Here is a 14990-nt window from a genome sequence, read left to right as displayed (position 1 = left end):
CATCGAATCATATGCTTTCCAGATAGGAAGAGCTTATCGAACAGAAAAAGGAGTACATTTTATTGGACACAGGCTAAAGAAAGAGGAATATTGGTCAGGAGTAAATGTTAGCCCAAGAATAAATTTACTATGTATACATTGGCATATGACAATGATACATTCGTTTCACATTGCTTTCATTGCAACATGATGCAGAGTACTATTCTCTGTCCCGGAGAGAATCAAACGGAGCCCATCCCTTATTTGTACAATGTGCTCAGAAAACAAGAGGCCGATGGGTTATTTATTTATTTATTTGTTTATCTTGAAAAAGAACCTAGGGTCGGTACAATATTTATCGATTACCAGAAATCTAGAGGAACAGGATGTTAAAATGATTCCTACAATTTCTTTATGAGTGTGTTATGAAATAAAATGGTTATTGGAAGTGATTTTTTTTTAAAATTGTGTGTATATCTCATTCTCATGTAACTTTTAATTTAAAGTGAGAGACTAATAGAGGTCAAAACATAAATTCACTAGGAAGAAAAATTATCAAGGCAACATAAAATAGAAAACAAGTTGCTCTATGTTCTTTTAATCATTAAAGAAGAAAAATCTAGAGCATAAGAATAAATCTAGAAGTAAGTATTACTTATAAAATGAATCTTCTATACATTGTCGACATATATATTATCGCCGTTTTGTACATGACAACTAAATTTTACATATGTATCACGCATGCATTCAATCATGATACTATACGTGAAAATAAATGTTACTTACAAGATCATGGTGAAATTTAGATTAAAACGAATTTCCTATATATCCCCATCACTTCTATACTTTTTACTTCTTCATTTGCTTTTTCTTTAACTGCTCGAAGTTCTATTTACTGCACTTTTGACAACATTTGCCATAAAATTTTTAAAGGAATTAAGTGAAGAAGTATGGTATTACACTTAAGGATATATATATATAGATATAGACGCACACATACATATACGTATAAGTTTGACTTGCTCAAGGCCTAGTTGTTTGGTTTATTGCTTTTCGGATTTGTCAAGAATCCAACTAAACATTGTTCCTTCTCCTTTGGTGATTTCTGATCTCCAGCACAAAAGATACGATGCCCACTCACACAGCTACGCAGCTGTCCAACTGACACTTGCTTTTCGTGGCCGGCGCAAATTCGAACAAGTTATCAAATGGAATAAGATGTGCTAGTTATGGAATTTCCTTTGGCACAGCTTTGTGGTTTAGAATATCTATCTATATATGCAAGTGACTCCACTACGTAAATTGCATCAAAAGGCTTCTTCGTGTACAAATAAATAGAGCAGAGATCGAGAGAGAGAGCAAGAGCAAGAGCAAGAGCGGAAAGAAAATAGCCATGTCCAGCGTGAAGAGCCTGGATAGAGCCTTTAAAGTCGATCGAGCTATTAATAATGCATCCAAAAACTTCGTGATCATCAGATTTGTAGATCGAGGTTACTCGGATTCCGGGAAGGTACATCATCTCCGGCACCCTCAATATCTATAAGCGGTTGGCTGCAACACAACATAATTGTTTTATTGAATTTTTTCAATGGATGTCCATTAAATACTCATTAACACATCTAGATTACACTTAAATTGCTATATGAATATACATAAGTACGATTATTATGCCCTCTGCATTTAGATACTTTTCTAAATTAATTACATTTTTTTCAAAAACAAAATAAATACTTGAAACCCTTCTTAATGAGTGTCCCGATTTTTTTTTTCACTTTATGTTTCAGAAAGGAAAAGTAACTTTTTGCTGGTAAGCTTTATGTAAGCAAAAGTATGATTTTTTTTTTTTTGTTTCAAGAAATGTATATTGTAACCTTGCAATTGAAGCCACAATTTGATTCTCGAATTTTGAAGAAGTTGACGAAGTTAAACAGGCCATAGTTGTGCTCTCGAATCTGCAGTGTTGATCCAAATGAATTTTGAGAGATTTATCAACTATTTTGGTGTTTTAAATATACTCATGGAAAAGAAATTTTTACGTTTCAATGTTTAGAAGATTTTTTATTTCAAATATTCTCGTTAAAGGAAACTATTATTTCTAGCATTATATCATAAAATTACTTTTTCACTCATGGAAATAAAACTCAGCAAATATTCGTTGCACCAGAGAATGACGAATCAAACCCTAAAAAATGGATATGTATTTGTGCCCCTAACCACCTGTCATCTTGTTGTCTATTTGCAGGTCACTGACTGGGTAGCATATTATTCCAGGATCCTAAGCTTTTTCTCAGACATATACGAGGTGGAAAAGAAAGATGTACCTGAACATGTAGCTCGCTATAGCTTGTCCGATCCAGACACGATATTATTCTTCTACAAGGGAAGTGCAGTATATCGTCTCTCTACATCCGAAATTTTGACTACTATGAACTCTAAGGATTTCTTCGACACTACATTTGAAATCATGAGTAAGGTGCTTCAGCCGAGGAGGTGAAGGGCCGAGGGTTTCAGATATGTGCCTTTAATTTCCGGTCAAGATCATGCGCACCAGGTTGCCTGCTATAACTATTAGTGTGTTGTGGCACAACTCCAATAGGAGTTTGTGTGTAAAACGCAAATCTGTCTCTGTTTCTTGTCTTAGCCTTGCAGATTAAATAAACTGTCGGGATTACCCTGCAAACATATGGATTATGTTATAATATAAGATTGGTACTTGGTTTGATTTGTTGTTTGGTATGTACTTGGTGGCTTGTTGTTAAGGCCTGATCTGAAGTGGTAGCATATGAAAATGAAACGATTTCACACAATTTCATTACGCAATTCTGTTCCTTTACCTGGAAGCGTGCTTGAGGACCCGGACCTGATCAAACTATAAGGTCATCTCTTTCCTGATCTCATAGCAAAAGAACAATTCAAGAAGTGGATCTTTCTTTAAAAATTCAACAGTACGCGAGAACGATAAAATACAATTCATTTATTTTTGGGTTAAATTTTGCATTCTAGCAAAGTACTTTTACAAAAAAAAAAAAAATGTGAAACCAAAAAGTTACTTTTACGTAAATTTTGAGTTTTAGAATTTTTTTTTTCTACCTAGTGACAAATCTAATACCCTTGTATATAACCAAAAAAAAAATCTAAAATCTAGATAAGAAGCAAATGAAAACATCAAAAAAATTCATTTTCAATATTAGGATATAGGAGATCATATCTAAGTGCTATCCTCTCAAAACTAGTGTATTCAAACTCGGATTGTTCGACTCATTCGACTGTGAACGGGATAGGTGTCTAGTACCAGTTTACTTTAAGAAGGTAATAGAAGAAAGCTAGGTTAAATCAAAACTCGCGACTCGATCGATGACAAGAAGTTTTTTTTTTTTTCTGGCTACTTTTTTCGTCGTTATTTATTTTTCTCTCACTTTCAGTAAATCACTTCATGTATCCATCCGAGTTTCATCTTTCAAACACGTACTAATTACAGATCCATAATCAACAATTGGGTATAAACCGAAATGGCAAGAAAGGAGAGGAAAGAATAGAAAGAAATAGAAAAACAAAACGAGAGAGATGGACTTCAAAGGAAGTCAAGAGATACAGAGAGTAAGAAATTCTAATCTTTATATGTTTGTAAAATAAAAAATAAAATGGAGTAAGAGATATGATGTTGTCAAAATGGGAAGAGGAGGAGTTAGAGAACTGGAGAGAAAAAGGGTTGATGAATGACCGTGACCGCCGCGGAAAACATATAAACCCCTGGAAACTGTTTGAAACGAAGAAATAAAAAGATACTCTCATTTTACATTGATGTCCAAAATTTTTTAGTATTTCATTTTGGACCCAAAAAGTTTTAAAAAATTGATAACGTGCTCTTCTAAACTTTTTCTTATTTTAATTTGCAGCCTTAGTTTTCAGTTTTTTCACATAAATATTAATAATTTAGTTCTATACTCACTGATTACACATTTGAAGTTTTCAAATTATCAAATTGGAGTTGAATACGAAGGCTTTGGATTAGACAATGTGCATGAGGAAAAAATAGAAAACTAAAACGAATATTTCTTCATTTAAATATAGAACTAATTGAACGTCTCATTGTCACCCAATTTTTGAATGCCTGTTTAACGGGTGAATCTTTGACCCGTGAGCTTTATGAGTCCGAGTTTAACAACAGAGTCTATTTTTACAATCTCTACAATAATTAAGTCTGTGTAGGTGTTAATTTGATATTAACTTTATTTGTTTCTCAAATTTATCTTTATCTTTATTATCCATTAATCATTATCTCTATTAGCAACTGATATACAAATCTTATTCAACCAAAATGACCTTCCTTCAATTTTCATATTCTCCCTTACTAACAGTTTTTTTGCTTCCAATTATACATATTTCTCTATAATACACTTTTTATGACATATTACATAAAATAGTTATATTTACTTACATTATTTTTGTAATTCTTTTAATTAAAAATATTTTTTAACAAATTGGACACGCATCAAGAGTACCTCGCTTTCCACCTCTTGTATAGCCTGCCCAAGGATCACTGAAATAAATGGGCTGAAATTGAGGATTCGGAGCGTCAGCCTAGGAGGCGAATCTTAGGCCTGTGACTACTAAAGTTTTCAGTCTTTTAAGTCTCAACTCACCCCAGGGCTTAGTAAAGCCCGGTTCATAGATGCATTTGACAATTTTATCCATGTAGCCATTTTGGACTCTTCCACGCTAAAGGCCCAATACAGTCTCTGTCACAGTATCATTCCCTCCCTTTCTATCTTCCTTGCTGAAATTCTGGAAATCATTTTCATTATTCCTAAAACCCAGAAATTCTGTCGGTCAAAATTAAAAAAATTCAACAGCAGCATGATTAGTCCTTAAATTCACAAAGCCCGGATATTTAATTTCTACCACAATTACAAAGCAAACTTCACTGAGGCATTTCATCGAATACCTTTGCGGCATTTAATCATTACTAGCAATTTTGATCCTCCATTACAGATATGTCAGACTTGGATGGAATTGATTTGGACCCTGAGGACTTCACCTCCTCACTTCCCTTAAAAAAGGTCCCATACGGCGACGTTTATGAGGCTTCCAGGGCCGGGGACGTTGACCGGTTGAAGTACTTGTTGGAGTCCGGCGTCAACGTAAATGCTCGGGACCAATGGGATTCGGTGGCCCTTTACTACTCTTGCCTTGCGGGGCATTTGGATGCCGCTAGGATGCTTTTGGAAAGCGGGGCCATTTGCTCTGAGCACACGTTTGATGGCGATCGCTGTCACTATGCCGCGCTTAATCTTAAAGTTAGGAAGCTATTGAAAGCATTTGAAGCTCGCCCGCCTCCTTTGGGGCCTTTGCAGGCTGCATTGAGGGAGACCTTCTTGGGGTGTTGGGCTAATAAGGCTTATTTGGAGCAACTGGATGGCCAAGCTCAATTTCCCATTCCAGGTCTGATTTGAATGTTTTGTTTTTGTTCTTGCCCATTTGACTGATGTATAGTTCTTAGATTAAAAAGAGATTATGCTGTAAAAGAAAGGAAAATTTAGTCGAGGAATTCAAAAGGACTGTTTTGTCTTTGAAAAAGCTTAATACTTTGGAGCAACAGCATATGAGAATACTTGTTTTTATGTGTAAATGTTAGAAAGATAAGTCCTAAAGTAGGAAAGGAAAGAGGACAAGTATTTGGGAGGCCAATATCCATGTGAAGAAATGAAGAAAACTTGTGAAAGCTGGAGTAACTAACAAATACCACACTGGGTTCTTTTTCCGTGTTGAGAAGATTGTGTAATCTTGAAAAACTTGAAATCGAGGTTAGGCTGTTGATTCAACACTGGTTTGCACCATTTGAGTGGTTGAGAGCATTAGCTAAACGTTGTTATTGAATCTGGTGTTTGGCGAAAATCATAAATGTTCTACTTAAAGCCTGGAGTAAAATGACTTTTTGGTACGAATATTCAGCTTAAGATGCTCCAGTCGAATGTTTCTCATGGAGGGCATATAGTTAGGTGCAGAAGATTGTTATGCCCTGATGGCGTAGGGATTGAAAGAATTCCAATGGGACAAATACAATAGCCAAATAAAGGTGATTGCAAGGTTTTCAATAGGTTTGTGTGCAAATATTAGCATTTTGGGTAATTTAAGCATGGTCTTGGGACTCGTTTTCTGATTCTTTCTGGGAAACTTTTGGATTCAACTAGGTCTTATATTGCTTGGTTTTAAGGCTATATATGATGGGCTTCTCTTCTATGATAGATCCTTTGGTAAACAACAATTGATAGTTAGGGTTGATTGATGGTCCTTATTTTCTTTCATCCAGTTTGTGTTTCCAAGAGATGCTTGCTTTTTGATCTATTCTTGCATTAGTTGGTGCTAGCTCATGATGGCTTTAACTAAAAACAAGGCTTAGTTCTGAGACTTATTTCACAATTTTATTTTAAAATTGCGTAAAACAATTTTCCTTCAAAATGCATATCAAAGCTTCACATTCTTTGCCAGATTTAAGCTGGCATTATGCTGAAACATGCTGGAAGATTTGCTACATCTGATTGCTTTGCTTGTGGATGCTTTAGTTTGATATTAATTTAATATTAGCATTTTGGAATTCATGTTGTGCTGTTTTCTGACTGATAAACTATATAGACATTTCTCTGTCAGGAATTCTTATCTTCATTAATCTGACCTGGAGTAATAGAATCAATAGGTTATTCACCAAATGGAGGATCCACTTCAGACCACTTCCCTGCAGATGCTGTGCTTTATGTGCAGGGAAGACCTATTGAAGCTCATAGAGTCATCTTGAGTGCCCGTTCACCTTTCTTTAAGAGGAAATTTGCGACAGATTGGAAGGATCGCAAGGAAATAAGATTCTCAAGGGAAAAGCTATCTTACCCTGCTCTTTTTAGCCTCATTCACTTTTTTTATAGTGATCGGCTTGAAATCTCAGTAGATGACATGGAGGATTTGGTGAGAATTTGCAGAGTTTGCAAGTGCCAATCACTTCAAAAAGTTCTTGAGAAAGAATTAATCCATCAACAGTATGCAGATTACAAGGCCCTTAGGGAGATAGACAACTCTCAGAAGCGATTCATTTTGCAGGGTCTTTCCCTTCCACAGGATGACCGTCTTCCTGCGGCCTTACATGAAATTCTTCAAATTTCTCTTGCCAATTCAACAAGAGAAGAAAACCTGGATAGTCCTGTTGATAGTCTTGTATCTCGTGTTGGTTTAATGCAGATGGTTGGATTTGAAGATGATCTTGCAGATGTTTGTGTGCTAGTTGAAAAGAAAATTTTTAGGTGCCATCAAGTCATCTTAGCATCAAGGTCCGAATATTTCAAAGCAAGATTATCCCGGGTTAAGGAGTTCCATGAAGGAAGAGACAGTTTGCCTGATAGTACCCTTCCATGTCTTGAAGAACATGATTTGAGCGTGGGTGCTTTTGAGAAAATGATAGAATATATGTAAGTTTATGCTTCACTTCGAGTAGGTCATGTAGTTTGAAGTTTGAATTAGAATCATAGTTCTTTGTGCTGGAGGTCTCCACTTGCCATAGAGTTCCTGCTCGTAGGTGAGTTGAATATTTACTATGCTCATATAATTTGACTCAGGTGTCATAGCCAAGTATCTCCCTACTTTTCTTGTTAATAGCGTATATTTGGTATTTAATGAGTTAACTGTTGAAGCATGCAAAAGAAATATATTTAAGAGAATGAAATAAGTAATATAGCTACTAAAATGGGACATGCTGGTGAAGTAGTATCTCATGCGTAGAATAGTGACCTTGCTAACCCCATGAGACGAGATTTGATGGCCTGTTTACTTTGTTCTATTAGTTATTCTGTTTCTTGTTCAAATTGGTGTTCCAGAATGTCAAATTTTCATTATGAATTCTACTTTCTCAAAAGATAATTCTGGCATGTTTACTCTTTCTATCATTTTGTCCCTTCAAGCTTCCTTCTTGTTATATGTCTGATGTTATTGGTGTGTATTTGGCTTTTAATTTGGTTTAACTATTAAAGCATGGAAAGAAAATATATTGGATAGAAGGAAATAAGGAATATATTTACTCTAACAGCACGTAGTGGTAGAGCTCATCTCATGCATGATGTAGCAATTCTGTTGACCCCATCATGACCCATATATTACTTTTGTGATATTTGGTTCTTGTCCTTGTTCATTTTGCCGTTGCTCACTGTCAGTATAATGTTAGGTGTTTAGTTTCTGGAAAGATGATCCTGGCATATTTACTCTGTCCAACCTTTTGTACCTTCAAGCTTCTTTTTCTTAATATGTATGATTTTTGTGCTGATTTAGGTACACTGATGGCCTGAAGGACATAGATCCTGATCAGGTATCATTCGACATTCTTATTCTTAACAGAATTGGAGCTGTATAATAATGCTGTTTGTTGAGTTTTGATTACTAATTTCTGGTAGTAAGCTTTTGGTGATGGTTTTTTTTCTCGATGCAGGCTGAAGAGTTGTTTGATGTGGCATCAAGATATCTTTTATTTCCGCTTAAACGTGCTGTCGCTGATGCACTGTTGCCCCACCTAGAAATGGTTCCTCCAGCAGAGCTCTGTCATTGGCTGATGTTGTCAGACATGTATGCTTTTTGTTTATGCTTTATACTTATTGCTTCTTAAACTCTTTTCTAGCTTTAAAAAGTTGAAATTATCATATTATTCTTTTTCTATATCTTCTAAGCATTTCATTTTAAATAGGAAATAAATGTTAACTTAAAAATGAAATTTCTTATTACGAGGAAACTAATCTGCAAAGGTGGATATTGCTAGCAAAGGAGCCTTCCATGCCAGTAATATGCTGCTGAAGTATTCACATATAGTTAGTTAAACATTGTTTGTTTCTTCAAGGTATTCTTACTTATGCTGTTCGACCTATCATCAAGTTGAAGTTGGAACAATTTCTTGCTCTGTGAAAACAGACCAAAAGGGATATAGTTTCTTCAATCCAATCTGATCAACTCCACTAAAACCACAACAATATCTGTTATAAAACGATGGGCCTAAACCTTGTGGCCAATCTCTTGGCTCTTATTTTTGAGGAAAAACTTCGGTACTTGATCTGGTGGCTGCCAATTGGTAGCCCGAGGCCCCAGATTTTAATTTCCCATTTTTTCCTTGCAATTGTTTCTAAGATGGTTAAGGGAAAAATATTTTGATGATTCTGACTTTTTGCTCCTGCTTGTAAACTTCCAGCTAAATACATGTATGCTCTTATCTTCCTAATTGGGTACCCGGTCATGGTAAAAGATAATAGAAGGTTAGACTTTCAGAACAAATTTTTTTAAGTGGGACAATTTTCAACCTTTTTTTTTTTGAGAAAATTTGCATGTTGGTTCATTTTGGTTGACCAATTTCCTATAAATAGGCATGCTGTTGATTATCAAATTAAATAGGAGGGTAAAATATTTTTCCTTCTTCTGTTGAATGCAGTTTAACCTCTGTCACGCAATGCTTTATTTTGTTCATTTAGCTAAATGCGATTTTGTTTGAACAATCTTTTAAATGATGCAGGTATGGCGTAGTGAAGATTCGGGAGTATTGTCTTGATACAATAGCTTGTAACTTTGAGATATTTGCTGAAACTCCTGAGTTCAGGGCGATGCTTTTAACACTTCCACCACCTTCTGGAGAATCCACTCTTCGTACCACAGCTCCAAGTGCACCAGGAGCTGAATTGAATACAGTTGAGGAGAATCTCCTAGATGATTTGCGAGAGAAATGGCTCGAGGCTGAAGGAGCTGAACTTGATAAGAGAGATGAGAGCGCACTAATTTTTGATAAACGCCTAGAGATGCTTGTGGTAGTAGCTGAGCAAGAGAAATCTGGTGCCCTTGATGAGAGTTCTGCATCTGTTCCAGAAACAGCCTCCTCGTTACCTTGAACCTTCACACCAAATGGTTCAATAAATGAATGAATACTAAGCTTATCAGAAGCTGTTACTTGTAGAAGTGAAATAAGAAAAGAAAAACAATTGATAGTTACATGAAATCTAGCCACAGTTTTCTTTTAAAAGAGAATTAGGGTTTCTTGTAGTTCATGCAAAGATCTGAATTTTATTTTTTTTGGGAATTTGTAAAGTAACTCCAAAATTTTGCTGATATTGGATTGAACTCCAGCTAGATATAAGCTTTGCACAGAAAGTAGTCATTTGCTGATGAATGTTGCCCTTCGTTTCAGTCATAACATGGGAATTCCTCCTAGTCATTTGAAGCATCAACCAAATTGCTAGTTGGTGCTGCTGGCCCAATTTGCTGAATGCTGATTTTGTGGAAAACACCCCCGGTATGCATCTTAATTCAGACAGTATGGTGAAGGAAGCTTAACTGCAGCTAATGTCTCTCACTGAACTGAACCAAACAACTGTTGTTTGACAACTAATTGGCGCATCATGAATGTGGCGAATGGTAAACCTCTAGGTTTCCTTGTTTCTTGTAGAATGAAGAGGCAAGATCTTCAAGTGTAACTGCGTCTTCATACGCATGATTCTATTTCACTTTGTTGAAATTATATCCTCCAGAAAGACACGATTAGCATATCATACCCTTCACATCTTCAACCCTATAACCTTGAAAGGCAATTATTGAATTCCAAGTCATGACATGGTCAAGATTGGCGCAGCATACCATATTTCATGTTCGGCAAAACTGAATCATGAGGAATGAATGGATACTTAAAAGAGAAATGAATGAATTAGGAGCAATGACAGGATCAAAACAACGTCTGCTTTATTAGGTTGAGCATTCCAACATCTATTTTACATGATCTCATTTTTGTTTTCTTTTATATATGAGAATTGAGGGCTTTCCAAGTTTAATCATGTGCCACAGGATGTGTATCTAACTCGTTTGATGCAGGGAAGAACTTTTGTTTTCCGCATAATGTTGTTGTTGTAGCACTAGCACAAACAGTACTTTCTGAGGTTCTGCAAGGTTTCTGTGTCTTGTTGAATAGTTGTTGTTAATGTATTCTTCTGTACGATCAAATTGTTGTCAAGATAATCAAGATTTCACCACCAATACCAATTGGAGATGTATGTATACATACAACAACATTCATTTCTTCAATAAGCAAGCATTGCAATTCAGTAAACTGACACAAAACAAGGATGGTTACAAGGACTCAGGAGTGCATGGCCATGATTTATCTGACAAATCTAGGACATAGATTTGCAGAAGCCATGACCATCTTATTATATATTACAAGCACAGACCACATCAAAAGCACTTCTTTTTCCCCCCCAAAGAGTTTTCTTGATGACAAGATCAGAACAGCTGCTTTGGGGGACTTAAACTAACTATATATTATGTCTTCAACAGGTACAAGGGTCACATTTGCAGTTTGCACCACACTTGCAGCCATGACCTCCTTCAGCACCAGAGCTTTTCTCAGCAGATTCATCAGAGTATCTGCATCAATGGCAGATTACCGATATAAAACTTTTTCTTGGGTTGAGTAATATTTTGGATCTCGACATATAAATAAATAAATATGAAAACAAGATATGAACTCAAACGTACGTGTTCTTTGGTGCAACTCCCTCGATGATGGTCACAGTTGTGACCTTTTCCACATCAGGATACATGTTTCTGCCGGCAGAAACAAAATTCAAAGAGAAAATTCAGTTCAAATATTCAATAAATAGAAACACAAAAGTATAAGAGCAATGACCAAATTCAAGATTATAGCATAACCATACAGACATGACCATATTCTGACAAATACCATCAATCAAGGGCTAATTTAACAGATTTGTCAAATGGGATTTTCGAAATCTAAACAATCAGAAAAATCAGATCAAATTTTGAATTTTTTTCATTTGCATACTCCTCAATACTATTTTCCCTGTAAGTGGCCAAAGGATATGAGGAAACACTAGATTATTAACTATACATATCTATGCTCAAAAAAAATTTATTTTGCTAAACAATAAAACACAGTTATACATGTAAAAGTAAATATAAGAACTTTGAACAGAAAAAAAAAAAAGAAAAGAAAAGTAAATATAAGAACTTTACCCGCAGTTTCCTCCACAGGAAGACATCTTCACAGAGATGTTTGAAGAACAGAAGAATATATTAATGGATAATACTGCTTGTATTAAGCTCAAATCAACTCTTGTACGAGTTCTTTGCCAGAGTTGTTGGCTTTATTTATAGTGCAAGGCTAAAGAAATTTGTTGACAATGATATGCACAAGTGTACCAATAAGAGGTGATTTACGTATACTAATCAAATGGATTAAACAACATTTTGTCAACAATCCTATCCTTTTCTGCACTTGGTCATTGATTTACTTGGACATTTCGTAGCAAACACTCCATATGAATTGGCTTTGCTATTTATAAATATCCACTGGGGTAGGCATTGATAAGTGATAACTTCACCCTATTGGTTTCCTTGTGATTTATTGTACCTATATACTATAACAATTGGTTGATTTTCTTGGCTTTTACGAATCAATTTTGACAGATTTGGCCTCTTATATTCCACCACATTTGGAAGATTCAAAATTGTTTTACACGTCAAAATTGACAAGAAGGCAAAAAATTGATTTGGGTACTCTAACATAAATAGCAATTGATGTCGCAAATTAACTTGTTAACTCTAAATTGCATCACGTTCAAATCATAGGGACCAAACTTTTCATTTTTTTCGTTTGATTTTTTTTTTTTTTTTTGAGCCACACCATTAATACTTGAGGTCAAGTGCTCGTGAGCTGGAAGACTTGACATTCTCTCTTGCTTAGAAAGCCGTCAGCAACGCGTATGCCTTCAAATCTTCGCTTTCTTAAGTTTTGCCATTGTCCTTGTTACTTGTCTACTTTAATATATTTTTCCTCTTGAAAGTAACGTTCCCCAAAATAGTCTACCCTTTTAATACTCTTTTTTCTTTTTTCCTTTTTCCTACTAGGAAAATCTAAGAAGTGGAAAGTTAAAAAGGGAGGATTGAGACCTAATTTTCTGAATTTTGAAGTTTCAATCTTAACTATTAAACCAAGATCTTTTCGATTAATAGGACACTCGTTAAAATATCTAAATTATACCTAACTTATTATGTGAATGCGCGCATACCTATTTTTAATCAAACCCTTAATACTGTATAACCAGGGACGTCTAGTCAATTGCAATTTAAAAAAAAAAAAAAAGGAATCACCACTTTTTTCTTTTAACTTTTCTTTTTATTGATTAAGATGAAACGGTTGTAGCGAATGACTATTTCTATTAACCAGAAAAAAATTTATTATGACTGCTCTCTAATACTTGTGTTTAGAATGTCGTCACAATCAAGAACTCATATTCCAAGCATTATGTTACTATCAACTTGAAGATCGTGAATGAAACTTGCTGCTATACAGACACAATTAAGAATTTTCAAAACATATTAAATCATTAAAAAGCAAGCAAAGCGAAAAGTAAACAGCTTGTTGCATTTTCTTTTCCGGTTATTGTACTTGTTCATTATGAAAGAATCCTTTGATCGACGAAGAAACATTTTTCGTAAATAATTGAATTAGCAGGCGAGTATGAGGACTTATATTTTGCTGTTACCATATTTAAATTTGTAACAATTAAAAGCAAAGGTAAATTACCTTTTACCCTTTGTAATTGATGCTTTATTACATAACTCCTCTACGGTTTAAAAACTTATATATATGGTTTAAAAACTTATATATAATTCCTCATGATTTATTTATTTATTATTTCCCTTCCATCTCTTTTGTATTTTGAGAAAATTAAGATTTTGTAGGACAAAATATTAGGTTTTAAAATCATTTCTTTAACCCAAAACTAACGGTAACATATTAACCCAAACCCGGCGGGGTTTATATATAGATTTTTAAACCACAAGGGAGTTATGTGATAAAATACGAAATCACGTGGGGATAAAGTTAATTTACCCTAAAAGCAATGAAGAGAGGGCTTTTTCTTGTTTTTAATAAAAGTTAAAATTGTAAAAAAAAAAAATGAAGCAAATAGGAAATGATCAAACGTAATGAGCGTTTTTTTTTTGCCTTTTATTAGGGTCTTTCACTCAATTCTCATCCAATCACCACTTATTTAATGTCCGACCAAACGTATAGCGTGATCATCCCTTTGAAATTGTCAAAGAGTGCCTACTGGCTACTGCTCCACAAAATTGTATAAGACACGAGAATCCCTTTCAAGTTGTTGCTTCCAAGATTTTTTCCGTAACCGGCAAAGCAACTTGATTTTAATTGATAGAAAAATTCAAACACATCAGCTAAAATGGACAAAAATTATTGACAAGAGATTACATTTATGTCTAAATCAAGTCTAAGGCAGCTGATTCTGCTTATTGGGAAGAAATTATATTTGCATCCACAATGGATTATATTCATGGCTCACACTCATACGCCACATCATCACTATAATATTCTCTCTTTCATTACACTATCTTTCACTATAAATTATACTGTACATAATATAATAATATAAATTCACAATCAAATCACATATTTATTTGAATAATTTACTATACATATCCCATAAAATTTAAAGCTTTTAAAATTATCAAATGGGACGTGCAACCAATTTGTTGTTGCCTTGCATGTCTATTATGCGTTTAATGATTATGATACGCATCATGACTATTACACTCCTACTATAAGGGGATATAATTTTTGGGTGTAATACCCTTTATTGCACTCCCATCGTGGAAAACAGGGTTTTTTTTGCCAAAATAACACTCTTTCTAAAAGATATTCTCAATGTGATTAGCTTTCAAAATTTATTCCCATAATGATGTTATTATTGCCATCTTGTTATCCTCATTGTTATGTAGGATAACAAAAAGGGAAATCTTTAATCTAGTCTATAATTTCTAACATGAATTAAAAATTTTAATTTTTTTATTATAGAGGCACAAGCAGATTGATTTATCTTGCGATTATCAATTCAAGAAGAATATTTTCAACCAGCAAAACAATATCAAGAATATAATGAAGTTTTCGATATTGTTAATATAAATATTGG

The 14990-nt window shown here is 34.5% G+C and overlaps 2 protein-coding genes and 1 long non-coding RNA gene across 5 annotated transcripts; 2 read left to right on the top strand and 1 right to left on the bottom strand.

The window, feature by feature from the left end:
- Positions 1-1281: 1281 nt before the first annotated feature.
- On the top strand, positions 1282-2701 carry LOC113711064 (uncharacterized). Its single transcript, XM_027234205.2, has 2 exons — positions 1282-1489; positions 2222-2701. The coding sequence occupies exons 1-2, from the start codon at positions 1373-1375 to the stop codon at positions 2471-2473; spliced, it is 369 nt and encodes a 122-aa protein (XP_027090006.1). The 5' UTR covers positions 1282-1372; the 3' UTR covers positions 2474-2701.
- A 1939-nt stretch (positions 2702-4640) lies between these two features.
- On the top strand, positions 4641-10197 carry LOC113711626 (BTB/POZ domain-containing protein At2g04740-like). 3 transcript variants are annotated; one of them, XM_072067622.1, is made up of 5 exons: positions 4651-5421; positions 6665-7433; positions 8287-8323; positions 8444-8577; positions 9509-10197. In XM_072067622.1, the coding sequence occupies exons 1-5, from the start codon at positions 4974-4976 to the stop codon at positions 9876-9878; spliced, it is 1758 nt and encodes a 585-aa protein (XP_071923723.1). In that variant the 5' UTR covers positions 4651-4973; the 3' UTR covers positions 9879-10197. The 3 variants fall into 3 exon arrangements, 2 of the variants coding, with proteins under 2 accessions (XP_071923723.1, XP_027090583.1); XM_027234782.2 differs by having other exon boundaries at positions 4652-5421; positions 6674-7433; XR_011821958.1 differs by lacking the exon at positions 9509-10197 and having other exon boundaries at positions 4641-5421; positions 6665-7540; positions 8444-8545.
- Positions 10198-11034: 837 nt separating this feature from the next.
- On the bottom strand, positions 11035-12171 carry LOC113712376 (uncharacterized). The gene is made up of 3 exons (XR_003453278.2): positions 12013-12171; positions 11515-11583; positions 11035-11403 (listed from the first exon to the last, which is right to left on the bottom strand). It is a non-coding gene; the product is annotated as an uncharacterized lncRNA (long non-coding RNA).
- Positions 12172-14990: the final 2819 nt, after the last annotated feature.

The sequence above is a fragment of the Coffea arabica genome, chromosome 10e, assembly GCF_036785885.1.
Source record: "Coffea arabica cultivar ET-39 chromosome 10e, Coffea Arabica ET-39 HiFi, whole genome shotgun sequence".
Taxonomy (NCBI): Eukaryota; Viridiplantae; Streptophyta; class Magnoliopsida; order Gentianales; family Rubiaceae; genus Coffea; species Coffea arabica.
Note: the sequence above shows the minus strand (reverse complement) of the source record. Positions and strands in the feature narration are given on the sequence as shown.

Coding starts and splice junctions, on each gene's coding strand:
- LOC113711064 (XM_027234205.2), top strand. CDS start 1,373: ATGTCCAGCGTGAAGAGCCTGGATAGAGCCTTTAAAGTCGATCGAGCT. Junction 1,490..2,221: donor GTTACTCGGATTCCGGGAAG/GTACATCATCTC, acceptor GTCTATTTGCAG/GTCACTGACTGGGTAGCATA.
- LOC113711626 (XM_072067622.1), top strand. CDS start 4,974: ATGTCAGACTTGGATGGAATTGATTTGGACCCTGAGGACTTCACCTCC. Junction 7,434..8,286: donor GAGAAAATGATAGAATATAT/GTAAGTTTATGC, acceptor GTGCTGATTTAG/GTACACTGATGGCCTGAAGG. Junction 8,578..9,508: donor TGGCTGATGTTGTCAGACAT/GTATGCTTTTTG, acceptor TAAATGATGCAG/GTATGGCGTAGTGAAGATTC.